The sequence below is a fragment of the Hemibagrus wyckioides genome, linkage group LG25 (genome assembly GCF_019097595.1).
Source record: "Hemibagrus wyckioides isolate EC202008001 linkage group LG25, SWU_Hwy_1.0, whole genome shotgun sequence".
Classification (NCBI taxonomy): domain Eukaryota; kingdom Metazoa; phylum Chordata; class Actinopteri; order Siluriformes; family Bagridae; genus Hemibagrus; species Hemibagrus wyckioides.
The window spans coordinates 5,156,885-5,171,382 of record NC_080734.1 but is presented as its reverse complement, the minus strand read 5'-3'; the positions used below and the strand labels follow the sequence as shown (position 1 = coordinate 5,171,382).

General features: G+C 41.5%; 1 protein-coding gene across 18 annotated transcripts in view; it reads right to left on the bottom strand.

The window, feature by feature from the left end:
- afdna (afadin, adherens junction formation factor a) overlaps positions 1 to 13,433 on the bottom strand; it is a 114,293-nt gene extending 100,860 nt beyond the window's left edge. For 6 of the 18 annotated variants that reach the window (XM_058379021.1, XM_058379017.1, XM_058379030.1 and 3 more), the window contains exon 1: positions 13,133 to 13,431. In XM_058379021.1, the coding sequence (XP_058235004.1) occupies positions 13,133 to 13,234 (102 nt within the window). In that variant the 5' untranslated portion in view covers positions 13,235 to 13,431. Of the gene's footprint in view, positions 1 to 13,132 lie in introns of all 18 variants that reach the window. The other 12 variants (XM_058379022.1, XM_058379020.1, XM_058379028.1 and 9 more) reach the window with 4 other exon arrangements.
- Positions 13,434 to 14,498: the final 1,065 nt, after the last annotated feature.

Here is a 14,498-nt window from a genome sequence, read left to right as displayed (position 1 = left end):
CTAATAAGCAAAAAACAAACCTGATGAATAACCAGGACCGGCCATGTATGAGGTTGAGTTGTGGTCCTGCGGCTAACAATGGAGGAAAACGTGACTCATTGCTCTGATACGGATCGGGAAAATCACGAAGTGATTGAAAAGAGGCCACAGAGAGCTTGGCATCATGCATGGCAGGTGGTGGTAGAGCTGAAGGTAACAGTATCTGATCAAGAACAGTGTGTGTGTGTGTGTGTGTGTGTGTGTGTGTTTATAGCTACACGCCCATCCTACAATAAGACACATTCTAACTGGTTCGTTCCCCACCACCCCAGAAAGCGAGGCAGTAAGCCTCCGGTGTGTCCGAGAGGAGCGCGGTACGGATCCCAGCTCGGACACAAGCCCCTGATTGTTCCTCACAGGACATCATTCAGCCTTCGTTAATAGCTCGAACCCAGGCCAGACTCAGAAAGAGACGTCCTCCTTGCTGTAAATAAAGACGCTCCAGCCAGCGAGATCGTCCCCAAGTGCAGCAAAAATGTGGTGGATGACATCATCAGGTCATTTTTTCAATATTTCCCCCCTCTAACTTAACCACCGTTAGCTGGCGGTGTGTCAGCTCTGGGATTTGGACATCTGCAGTCCTGCTGCTGGGTGTGGAAAAGAAATTTCTCATGATGTTTCTACAAAACCACAGCAACATTCTTTAAGAAGCACAAGAAGGCTGAACGTGGACTGGTCAACACACACACACAGCTTTATGTCCATATATTTAAAACATCATGATCACTATATATAAAAGCTGCTAGCAAAACAAAATGATAAACTAAATAATCAAATCTTAAAAAGAAATTAAAATATTTACTTTTTTTTTTTTTAAGTCAATAGAAAGCTAAATTAATCAAATTATATTGAAATCTAATGAATCTAATTATATTGAAAAATATTTTTGTATTTTAAAGGAATAAATATAAACATTGTAAAATAGAAAAAAAATAGTTACGAGTTTTAGTTTTGTTTTGTTTTTTTTTCAGGTCAACTGCTTTCCCATCAGAAGCTGCCATTTAATTTAATATAAAATAAAACAAATTAATATTGAGATAATTAAACAAACAAAAAAAAAACAAATAAATATTCATAAATAAATAACAAAAATATAAATGTTTAAAAGTATCTCAATAAACCCATTTAAATACTTAAAAAAATAGAATAAAAAAATATATATAATGATATATTTATATTAAATATATATAATTATATATATTGTATTTATATATCTAAATATAGATAAATAATTACAGTAAAAATTATATTGTGCCGTAAAGTATCACGATACAGAGTTCTATTTCACATTGTCCAGCTGTAACATGTTCATATAGTGTGACTTCGATCACTGGATCGTTTTTCTCCGGTTTTGTTCTACGGTAAGCATGGCAACACAAAAGCGATTAAACTAAGAAATTCTCCGTCCTTACCCTCAGATTCACCCTCAGTATCTCGCACGCAAATCAACCCGCCCCGAATCCCTCAGACATGACCCTGGGTTGGTGATGATGTCCGGATCTACACTATATGGTGTGTGACGATCGTTTATTTATCCAGGATGAAGTTCCTAAATATAAATGAATCCATTTCAAAGCTTTCAGACGTTCAGAGAAGCCGTGAATTCCTCAACGCTCTCTCAGACCCCGGTCAGACGTAACCGACGGAGAGCGGTGTCTGGCTTGGATGTTAAACTGTTGACGTTTCGGGGCTGTGCCAAAAAATAATAAATAAATAAATCCATCCATCCATCCACCACCTTGCTTACGCGGCAGAGTCAAACTGCTCAGCGCATATGGAAGGCATTTTATGTTTAGAGCAGGGTTTCCCTGAGGCCCGTGCCAAGCCCGAAGACACCCACTGACCACAGCCAGACACAGCGTGTGAGACGTGAGAGCTGGCGGTACAGCTGGGGGATATGACGATGTAATATCACTGCGGGATAAATAGTCTAACAACGTACAGGAAGTGTTTTTATTAACAAGCGCACAGTCTGTAATGAATCTTTTATAAAGTGTATAATCTAGTGCAACCTACTGACATAGACAGAGAGACACAGAAAGACAGACCACCGACAGAGGCACAGAGAGAGACAGAGACGGACAGACCACCGACCAACAGACAGAGAGACAGACAGAGACAGACCACCGACAGACAGACAAAGAGAGAGACAGACACAGACAGACAAAGTGACTCACAGAGACAGAGACACACACGGAGAGACAGACAGATAAGACACAGACAGACAGACACACAGACAGGAAGACAGTGACACAGACAGACACATTGTCCATCTTACAATTCAGCTCTGAGATAGAACACAATAACTCCTCCGTTAAAAAAAGAACAGAAAGTGTGCTAAGAATTAAATACAAACTGAAACAAACAAACAAACAAACACCTGTTACTGAGATACATAAAACTTTTCCTGCAGATTAACTCCCTGCACTGAGCATAAACTGGAAGAAAAAACCCAACCTCCCATCTGGCTCTGACATCTGAGGTGTGGCTTTAAACACAGAAGATACAAGGAGGATTTCACACACACACACACACACACACACATACACACACACACACACACACACACACACACACACACACACACACAGAAGAGCAGACCAGTGGGGGAGTGAAAATAAGAAGCAGCACATGTTCTGAATTTGGTGTCTCGGGGGTGAGGCCCTTGGAGCGCAGCTTTTTTTGTTGTTTTTTTCTTTCCTCCAGGCGCTGAGCTCCACGCCAAGAATGCAGAGGAGAATTCTGACAGAAGGCTACGAGCAAACACCATTTCACAACGTGACCACATCCCAAACGCTACAGCCGTCCCGGAGAACTTCATTACTCCGGCACTTCTCAGATTTTAAACAACCACACTATATAAAATATTTAGCATTCATGGCACTGGTGAATTCTCCAATCTGACTGGTCAGAGGATTCAGCTACAAATCACAGCTTTATATTAACCTGCTCGTTCTAATATACACTACATTGCCAAAAGTTTTGAGACACCTCTTCAAATCATTGAATTCAGGTGTTGTTTTTCAGGGGTTGGGCTCGGCCCCTTAGTTCCAATGAAAGGAACTCTTATACCAAGACATTTTGGACAAGTTCCTCCACACCAAACTCACTCATCCATGTCTTTATGGACCTCGCTTTGGTCACTGGTGTGCAGTCATGTTGGAACAGGAAGGGGTCAACTCCAAACTGTTCCCACAAAGTTGGGAGCATGAAATTGTCCAAAATGTCTTGGTATGAAGCTGAAGCATTAAGAGTTCCTTTCACTGGAGGGGTGTTCCAAACCTTTTGGAAATCTAGTGTACATCAGTGTTTCTATAGTAACAGTCATCTGTTTTGTAAGTTCATGGAAGGAGTGTCCAGTGTCAGAGCTTTATAATGGTCAGAGGTAAAGCTGGAGTTAAGTTGATTTCTATTTAACTTCAGGAAAGGGAGAGAGAGAGAGAGAGAGAGAGAGAGGGCTTGTAAGGGAAAGAAGTAAGACCTTACTTCATGGATGTTCCTCAACACTACAAATGTATAAAAAGCACAACACTTCATTTATAAATAATTTTTTAAATAATTGTTAGGAAATCTCAGTGTATAAAACAGTAAATATTGGTTGTGGGATTAGTGATCACTAACACAGCACACCTCGTCATCTTCCCATCATGTTTTACTCTTTACTATGAAAAAATATCAGAATATTAAAGCTCAGGATTAAATAATGACGTTGTTTCTGTTCTATTTACTTTACATGGTGTCAGCTTTCAGCTGTTTTCATTACATTTTTACAATGAATAAAGAAATATAAACACACAAACATGCAAATAGACACAAACACACACATGCAAATATACACAAACACGCACATACACACATACAAACACTCACACACGTACACACACAAAGCCACAATCTACACGCATGCACTCACACCCAAACGCATATACACACCCTCACATTTGCGCACCCCCCATATATACACACACACACACACTAATTATATTTTATATATATATATATATACACATACATACATATACACACACACAAGTTATTGGACTGAAACATATAGCAGGCTACACTGTTAGCTATGAAGCCACACCCCTTTTCATCAGCAAGGCAAAAGGAAAAAAAACTCAGTTGCCTGAATTCATCCATCAGAGCACACGACATTTCCCTGAGCGCCTAGCCTCTCATTCCAGTGTTATCTCACACACACACACACACACAGACACACACAGTCATGGAGTTAATCTCCTCTGGCCAACAAAAACAGGGGGTTTGCCAGCGGGATGGAGAGAGAGCCTGACCTCTTCACCTCCCCCAGACCACTGCAGCAGCACCACCATCTACATCCTCCATGAGCTGTGTGTGTGTGTACAGAGAGGGGGGGGGTTGGAGCGAGAGGCACCTGATGCGCGAGATCAGACACCTGATGCGAGAGATCAGACACCTGATGCGCGAGATCAGACACCTGATGCGCGAGATCAGACACCTGATGCGCGAGATCAGACACCTGATGCGCGAGATCAGACACCTGATGCGCGAGATCAGACACCTGATGCGCGAGATCAGACACCTGATGCGCGAGATCAGACACCTGATGCGCGAGATCAGACACCTGATGCGCGAGATCAGACACCTGATGCGCGAGATCAGACACCTGCTGTTGTAACCCCAGACACCTGATGTGCAAATCCAGATACCTGATGTGCGAGATCAGACACCCAATGTGTGAGATCAGACAGTGACCTGAACCCTGTCTTTACCTTTGTAATGCATTTCTGTTTATCATCAACCTGTTCGTGTTTTTATAACCTAACCAAAGCTCCTGACTCCAGTTGATTTATTTCTAAAACTTCCCTTTCCTGTGTACTCACTCACCCTAAATCACACACACACACACACACACACTATACACCACCCTCCGTTTCTCAGCACAGATAAACACACGAGTATTTAACACACTACTAATCCAAACACACTCTGCCTAAGAACTAAACCATGGGGAATGAAGGGATGAGTATAAAGTGTTTATTACGTGTACAGCGTTTAGCAGAAGCTCTTAAACACAGAGACTTACAGAAGAGCTTCAGAGTCTCGAGAAACAACACATCCTCATGCTAGTCCACTCGCTCAGGCACCGAGAACACCATCAGGAACATTTAACAGAACCCAGGTTGTTTTGTCAAATAAAACTAATTTGCTTTAGACAAATGAAACTAAAAAAAAGAACCGGAGGTGAATAAAAGGAGGACGAATCGATCTGTAAAGATTTCCTCTTCTGTTATTCAGTCTTTACCCTGAGAGCTCAATTCCTGCTCCGAACAGGCTGTGCACATCACCTTATATGGAGTTTTGGGGGCGTGTCCACATGCAAATGAGGCCTGTGTGCTATAACTGGCTTTGCAATTAACTTTTAATCCGTTTCTGAAACCGTCTCGCGATCTTACACCAAAGGTTGTCAAGCAGCAGTACTGAGAGATCGATAAACCAGGAGGAATTTACATAAACGATTAAAAATATATATATATATATTATATATATATTTAAATTCTAGCACAAAGAACACTGATTTTAAAACATCTTTAAATAGAAAATAAAAGTGAAATTTGTGGAACTCATTATATATTCACTTTTTTGATTATTTATGTTCATACATTTGCAGTACATGATGGCTGCCTGTAACATCATTAAATATCATGATAGGATGTTTTTGTCCTATAGCCCCGCCCCCTCGTGACACATGTATGTGCAGAGACTATGTACAAAGATTTTGTTATAACTTGTGATTAAATCAGCTGTTATTTTGAGACACTGTAAAAGTGTTAAAGGCTGGTGGGGGAATAACCGAAAGCTCTTTCTGAACAAAGACTCTGATCGATGCCGTCAATGAGGCGAGACGATACGCAGCGCGATGCTACGCTAATCACGCTGGCGCGTTAGTGACGTCACGCCGTCAGCACGGTGTGTTCATCCTCACGCAACATCCTTACATACTGCTACAGGAGCAAGCTCTCTCTCACACACACAGCATGCGAGAACATTAGGATCTAATGAGCTGAATTTCATGCAGCATTAGCACTAAAACCCAAGCGAGCAACAATGAAGCCTTCACTTTTTTCCATCCTACTTTCCCCTAGACTGAAGAAATAGAAAGAAAAATAGAAAGAAAAAAAAAGGCTTTCTGTTCCTTTTTTTTTTTTATCCACATCGTACACACGTGAAGCAAAAACTCGGTAGGTTTTGATCTACAGATGCTGATGGTGCTCAGAGTGGGAGGAGCATACTCACTCTCTCTCCTGTCAGAGTGACTCTGACCAATCAAGTGTTTCAAGACTAAAAAATAGGGTAAGAGGGATAGTAGAGTGTGTGTGTGTGTGTGTGTGTGTAAGATAGAGAGTAAAATATGAGAGAGAGAGAGAGAGAGAGAGAGAGAGAGAATAAAAGACAGAAAGAGAGAACGAGAAAGACAGAGAATAAAAGACAGATAGAGACAGAGAGAATAAAAGACAGAGAGAGAGAGAGAGAGAGAGAGAGGAAGAAAGGCTTTCTGTTTGTTTTTTTTTGATCCACATCATACACACATGAAGCATAAAACTTGGTAGGTTTTGATGCTGATGGTGCTCAGAGTAGGAGGAGCATACTCACCCTCTCCTGTCAATCAGAGTGACTCTGACCAATCACAAGCTTCTTTGAGTCGAGTATGACGAAGAGGGCAGAAAGTCTCAACCAAAACACATTATCCCTCACTTCCTTCAGATTTAGAGGTCTTTAACTGACCACTTGATACAGACTACAGTCTTGTTTTCTATTGGCTAACATCATGACTTCCACTCTCGCTGCATTTTAATCGTGTTTGTTGTGTTTATTCTGGCATCATGTGCCACTGCAGCTGGTGTTAAATGCGTCTTCATGGTCAGCACTGATACGAAGTGTTACAGCGGTGTGGGAGTGTGTGCTCGCCCACTCTGCAACCCCAGGGGAGCTAGAATCCTGCGGAATCATAAATAAATAAATAAACAAACAAATCAATCAATAAATAAAAATGTTCAACTCCACCGGCTGCCAGTTAACCTGTATGTTTAGCTTTATCCCCAGGGACGTGTGCACACCTGACCCTGGAGTGAGTTATGATGGAAAGAATATCCCACTACTACACACACACACACACACACACACACACACACACACACACACACACACACACAGCAGTGCATTCTGGATAATAAAACCAGACATTCCACACTCGCCTCCTGAATAAGCTTCTTGAAGAAGGAGAGAGAGAGAGAGAGAGACCCAAAACAAAAGACAAGAAAGAAAAGACTGAAGCTACACTATGATCAGTTGGCAGGCTGCAGGTCCATGTGTACACAGCTTCACTCCACACACACTCGAGCTTAAAGGCTGGAATAGAAAGAGTGTTTCCCAGAAACAAGATCTTTAAACAACAACAACAACAACAACGAGAGACAAATGTAGCTGAATATTTTAATCAAGGAGAAAAATGACTCCAGTCTAGTACGATCATCTGTAAACATACATGTGTGTGTATATGTGCATGTGTGTTTATCTGTGTTTGTGCGTACGTGCATGTGTGTGCATGCATGTTTATTTGTGTGTGTGTGTGTAGGCATGTATGTTTTCTGTGTATGTTTCTCTGTTTGTGTATGTGCATGTGTGTTTATCTGTGTGTGTATGTGTGTTTTCTTTGTGTGTGTGTTCTGTGTAGTAATGTTCATCAGAGCTTCTGAGAAAATTAATGGTAGGACACAGTAACACACTGATAAAATCTCCTTCCACTGGTACCACTGGTAAATCACCTTCTGGCCAATCAGAATGAAGCAGTGATTGTCAGTGCTGTAGTATAGAGAGAGTGTGTTTTCCCGATACGAGTCTGAGCGTTATTTACTCTCAGAATATAGCCATAACACACTTTACTGAGAGACAGCACCATGCAGGACCAACACTCTCCACCCAGAGTGTGTCTGACCTCTGACTCCACTTTAATCAAATCAAATCAATCTCTGGCAACCTGCCAAAAAGATCACACACAGGCCTGAACACACACAGACGCACATCTGATAACATACAGACACGTCTGATCACACACACACCTGAACACATACATGTCTGATCACACACGTGCATCTGAACACGCACACACACAGCTGAACACATATACACGTCTGATCTCACACACACATACACAAACGTCTGAGACAATTTAGTACTGAGCAAGTACTTAAGTTTAAAATTAAACAAAACAAACAAACAAACAAAACAAACAACCCGGACAAACCTCATAAACAAATCAAGCACTTGCAAGGGAGTAAAACACATGGGTGGGTGTGTGTGTGTTGCAAAAAGAATGAAGAATGTGTGGGGAGGAGGAGGAGGAGGGAAGCCCAACCCTTGACACACCACACCAGCAGATTTGTTATGGTTCAACATGATTCCTGGAAGAAAAAAAATGAACACACACCAAAGCAGGAAGTGCAGCTGCGACGGGACCACAACACTCAGAAACAAGGACTAATCCCAATAAACCGAGAGAGAGGACTAATCACACACCCTGCCTCTCCTCTTCTCTCTCAGTGCAAAGCTCTGGGAGGTGCACACGTACGCATTTAAATGTTTGTGCACATGACTAAGCCCCGCCCACAAACATCTGGAGTGTGCACTTGAGCATTTAAGTGCTAATGCACATGATTCTAAGCCCCACCCACAAAAGATCAGAGTGTGGATATGAGCATTTGAGTGTTAATACACATGACTCTAAGCCCTGCCCACAAACATCTGGAGTGTGGATTTGAGTATATGGCACATCGAATTAAAACCCACATTAAACAAACTCTCATTTTACTTTAGTGAAATAAATCTAGTGTAAAGATTGTGTACCCCCCCCCCTCCACACTGCTGCACCTCCTGCCCTCTTCCCAAACCACACCCACGGTGCTGTTTCCCAAATGACCGTTTCCCCAAATCTCACTTCCTTCAGCTGTGTAGTGGAAACACGGCCATGGCCAAAACGGATGCAACATCAGCGAGACTCGAAGAGCAGAACAATCGAGCTGGAGCTTTGTGTACAGGGTGGAGCCGCCAGCACTGACCGACCGACTTTCACAAAACCTCCAACAGCTACGCGTTTTATTCTCTCGGCCACCAAAACAAAAGTTAAAATCAAAACGTGAAATTTTCCAGCAGACGCAAAAGTTTACTCGAACTTCGGATGACACCGGAGCCCCGCCCACAAAGATCCAGAGTGTGGATTTGAGCATTTAAGTGTTTGTGCACATTGTTCTAAGCCCCGCCCCCAAACATCCAGTGTGGATTTGAGTATTTAAGTGTTTATGTACATGATTCTAAGCCCCGCCGCAAAACATGCAGAGTGTGGACTTGAGTTGTGTAAACATTAAAAATAAACATTTCCTGACAGAAAAACGTGACCTTTTCAGTGATTAGACGGGTTTTGATGATGAGTCGTTACCATGGAAACAATAAAATATTAGAAAGAGCATGTTAATATAAGCCTGTGATTTGCCACCATGCTGTTAGAGAAAAATCAATCAGGGATGTTTGCGTTTATACACGAACCAGACGTATTGCTTAATGACACAGTTTATACATCTACTTGGAAACGTTCGGTTAAATTCCCGATAAGTCCGACGCGGAGGCGAAGCGCGGTCTGGCGTTTATTCCAGCACTGGCGTGATTATGTCAGATCCAGCTGTGTCCGATCCGAAAGAGGATCGCTGATGGGAGTTTTGTGGAATTAGAGGTTGGGTTGTGTTGGGATTCTGAGCGCACCAGGCTCCAGCTGTGTCTGAGCTCAACCCACATCAGCTGTAGAGATGATCACCACACGTGTGTCCACACTACACAGGAAACTCATCACTTTCAGAGAGCATTTCACTGATGGGTACAATTTTTCCTGTAGCCAAAAAGACACAATACTTTTTATCTGTTTATAGTTACCTCTAACAATCAAACTCGCCACATATGAATGTCGTCCGTTGTGAATTTAAGAACTGAAATTTTCCAAGAAATTTGCACCGGCATACGAAGCATTTTCGGCACATGAACAAACCGAACTGAACGCCGGCTAAGTTGCGCGTACGTCTGGGAGACATTCAAAACCTGTTAGCGTCAGTGGACAGCCAAGCGAAGTGTTTACGAATTTTAAGGATTTTTTTTCAGTCAGTGAAAGCTGTTTGGAAAGACTCAACCCACGATACCAACATTGTCTTCAGCATGCGTTCAAAAGCTAGGTGATTTTCCGGGTGTTTTTTCTGTGGACAGATTGGTGGTGTGGGTGATCTGTTCTATTTTTAGCCCAAGCTTGGTGGCACGACTTCCTGTGAGGAGCCTTGACATGGAATGCTTGGCTTGGGTCAGTTCTTTGTAAGCAGCCGTACAGTTTACATACGCTTCGCATTGGGAATATTTTTGGGCGGCTGGAACGGATTATCTGCATTTACATTATTTCTGATGGGAGAATTCGTTTCACAATACACATTTTCACCTTAAGAACTCTCCTCCAGAACAAACCTTCATTAAACATTATTTTTAATCTGTGTATGGAATGAAGTGTGTGGGTTCAGAGTTTCAGACAAGCCACAAGCGATGGTGAAGACGTTCCCACCTCACGCCCGGATCGTTTAAATGGTCACAGATCATTGGTCAGTGCTAATATCAGTGAGCTCCTCTGTAGCTGCAGGTGTGTGAGCTCCAGGAAGTGAGATGAATCCGAATCACGTTCCAAAATGTCACACAAACACCTCTGACTCTGCTCAGCTCGAAAATCCACATTCATGACATTTAATCAGCTCGGGATTTCTCTGTTAAACAGCTGTAATGGAGATTAGGAGCTGCAGCTAAAACTTTTCCTCCAACATTAATTGACCTCTTTGACCAGCCATGCCTGACTCCCTGATCCCTCAAACCACACCAAGCGTTAGATGCTTAGCTAGAGCTCTGTTTAATCATCACCAACACATACACAAACACACACACAACCTTAGCACAAAGATCCAACCAACAGTCACAGAGAGAGACAAGTCATCACTGAGACAACCAATCACACAGACACAGAGAGATACAGACACAAACACAGTCACAGAGAGACACACACAGTGAAAGAGAGACACAGTCAAAGAGAGACAAGCCATCACTGAGACAATCAGTCACAGACACACACAGTCACAGAGAGGTACATGCAATCACTGTGACAACTGTTCACAGAGAGACACAAACGCAGGCACAGAGAGAGATACACACAGTCAAAGACTGTCAGACTTTCTCTCTCTCTCTCTCTCTCTCTCTCACACACACACACAAACAGGCTCAGAGATGAAAAGTCACAGAGAGAGACCACAGAGAGGCAAACACAGTCACATAGAGAGACCCAGGCACAGAGAGACACACAGTCACATAGAGACCCAGGCACAGAGAGACAAACACAGTCGCATAGAGAGAGACACACAGTCACAGAGAGAGACAGTCACAGAGAGAGACAGTCACAGAGAGAGACAGTCACAGAGAGAGACAGTCACAGAGAGAGAGACTCGCAGTCACATAGAGAGATCCAGGCACAGAGAGACATACACAGTCACAGAGAGAGACATACAGTCACATACAGAAAGAGACATACAGTCATATAAAGAGAGAGACATACAGTCACATACAGAGAGACCCAGGCACAGAGAGACATACACAGTCACAGAGAGAGACATACAGTCACATACAGAAAGAGACATACAGTCACATACAGAAAGAGACATACAGTCACATACAGAAAGAGACATACAGTCACATACAGAAAGAGACATACAGTCACAGAGAGAGAGACCCAGGCACAGAGAGAGAGACCCAGGCACAGAGAGAGAGACCCAGGCACAGAGAGAGAGACCCAGGCACAGAGAGAGAGACCCAGGCACAGAGAGAGAGACCCAGGCACAGAGAGAGACACAAAGTCACAGAGAGAGAGACCGTGAGTCACAGACGTATGTTCACTGATGAACACTCACACAAAGAAACACAAACAGCGACACACACACACACACACACAAGCTGTGACACACACTGATATAGACACAGAGAGAGAGAGAGAGAGAGAGAGAGAGAGAGAGAGACTGTGAAACACACCGACACATACAGAAACAGACACACATACATACAGACAAAAACTCGCGCGCGCGCGCGCGCGCACACACACACACACACACACACACACACACAGCTCCTCATGACGTCACTGAGATTAGAGTGTAGCCACTGTAGCTTCTTGGGCACTTCACAGTATCTCCCTAAACTACAACTCTAACCTTATTTATCCTGCTAATATACGGCTTTTGTTTATTTCACAGATTAATGCGGTTTGAATTAAAGCATGGTTTAAAACAAACACCCACAATAACAAGATTATTATTAGCCTGTTCAGCTAAGATAGCTAGCGAGCTGCTTAGCTGTGCAGGTTAAGCTAACATCACCGGTGTGTGTGATTCACATGCTAGCGTCTCGTTGATTATCATTAGCTTCTTTTAAACACACACACACACACACACACACACACACAAACAAACACACACACACACACACACACACACAAACACACACACACCAAACATCATCATCATCATCAACAACAACAACAACAACAACAACATAGAAAAGCGAGAACATTGTGCACTAAATAATGATAACTATCAGTCTTGGTTAGTTAGCTTGGGTAACCTTTATGTGACATTTGTTAGCTAGAAAGATGACTAGCTAAAATAACACACACGCACGTTAAAGCAGGTAGAGATACTGGTTTTAATGGTTTTATAGGTGATATATATGCATAGTTAGGGTTGAAGTTGTGTTGAAAACGTACACCAGGGAAAAACAAATAAATAAATGACTGGATAAATAAACAAACAAACAAATAAATCCGGACGCTAGTGGACACAAGCGGGGTTTAGGATTAAACAGGCGCTGTGTGTGTGTGTGTGTGTGTGTGTGTGTGTGTGTATGTGTATGTAATTTGTGGTGCTCCAGTCGGACGTGTGTGTGTGTAAGGCCACACCGAGGCCTGGCTGCTCTACACCCCGGTGTTTGTGTCTCTCACCTCGGTTGGCTGGCTGATCTCGAACAGGTCGAGCCGGTTCGCGTTCCAGTGGTTAATGATGTCGGCTAGCTTGCGCCGCTCCTCCTCTCGGTTCCCCGACATCTTTGTTTCTTTTTATATATTCTGTTTTTCACAAACACTCAGTCCTGAATTATTTTCACGAATCCGATTTAATCCAGAAGAAACGCGCACTTAAAAACGCGGTATCGGAGCACACAGGCGGTCTCCGGCTGACGCGCCTCTTTTCTCTCTCTCTCTCTCTCTCTCTCTCTCTCTCTCTTTCTCTCTTCCCGTGTTCTCGTATCCCCTCCTCTTCCTCCCGTTTCCGCGTTCTCGTTCGTTCGTTCGTTCGTTCGTTCTCTCTCTCTCTCTCTCTCTCTCTCTCTCTCTCTCTCTCTCTGCGCGCGCTCCCGTGTCACAATACAAGCTCCCTCGGCCACGCGCCCGTACGACGATGATGTATTCCCGTTTTTCCCTGGGACTCGCGCGCGCCCAGCGGAGTCACGCAGTAGCTCACGCGCCACGAGAATCCGGATTCTTTCTTTATTTATTTTTTAAGTAGCAGCTCAGGAAGTAAGAAGATAGATAGATAGATAGATAGATAGATAGATAGATAGATAGATAGATAGATAGATTCTATTCTTATTCTACTCTACTGTTTATTTTTATCTTTATACATTGTATAATGATAGTCTATTTTATATTATATTTTGTGTTATATTCTTAGATTACTTTTATACTTGATATTCTTCTTTTCTTCTAGTGTATTACTTATATTTTATATTCCAGATTTACATTTGTTTTTAAATTATTTGTTATATTTAATAGTCTAGTTTTACATTTTTATTTAATTTTTTTTTATATTTTATATTGTAGCTTTACATTTTCATTTAAATTGTATTTCTTATATTCTAGTTTTACATTTTTATTTAAATTATTTCTTATATTTTATACTCTAGTTTTACATTTTTATTTAAATGATTTCTAATATTTTACATTACATTTTTGTTTTAACTATTTTATTCTAGTTTTAACTTTTTTAATTTAAATAATTTCTTATATTTTATAGTCTAGTTTTACATTTTTATTTAAATTATTTCTTATATTTTTTAGTCTAGTTTTACATTTTTATTTAAATTGTATTTTTTATATTTTATATTCTAGTTTTACATTTTTATTTAAATTATTTCTTATATTTTAGATTTTAGTTTTACATTTTTATTTAAATTCTATTTCTTATATTTTATAGTCTAGTTTTATATTTTTATTTAAATTATTTCTTATATTTTATATTCTAGTTTTACATTTTTATTTAAATTATTTCTTGTTATACCCTATTTTTACATTTTTATTTAAATTCTATTTC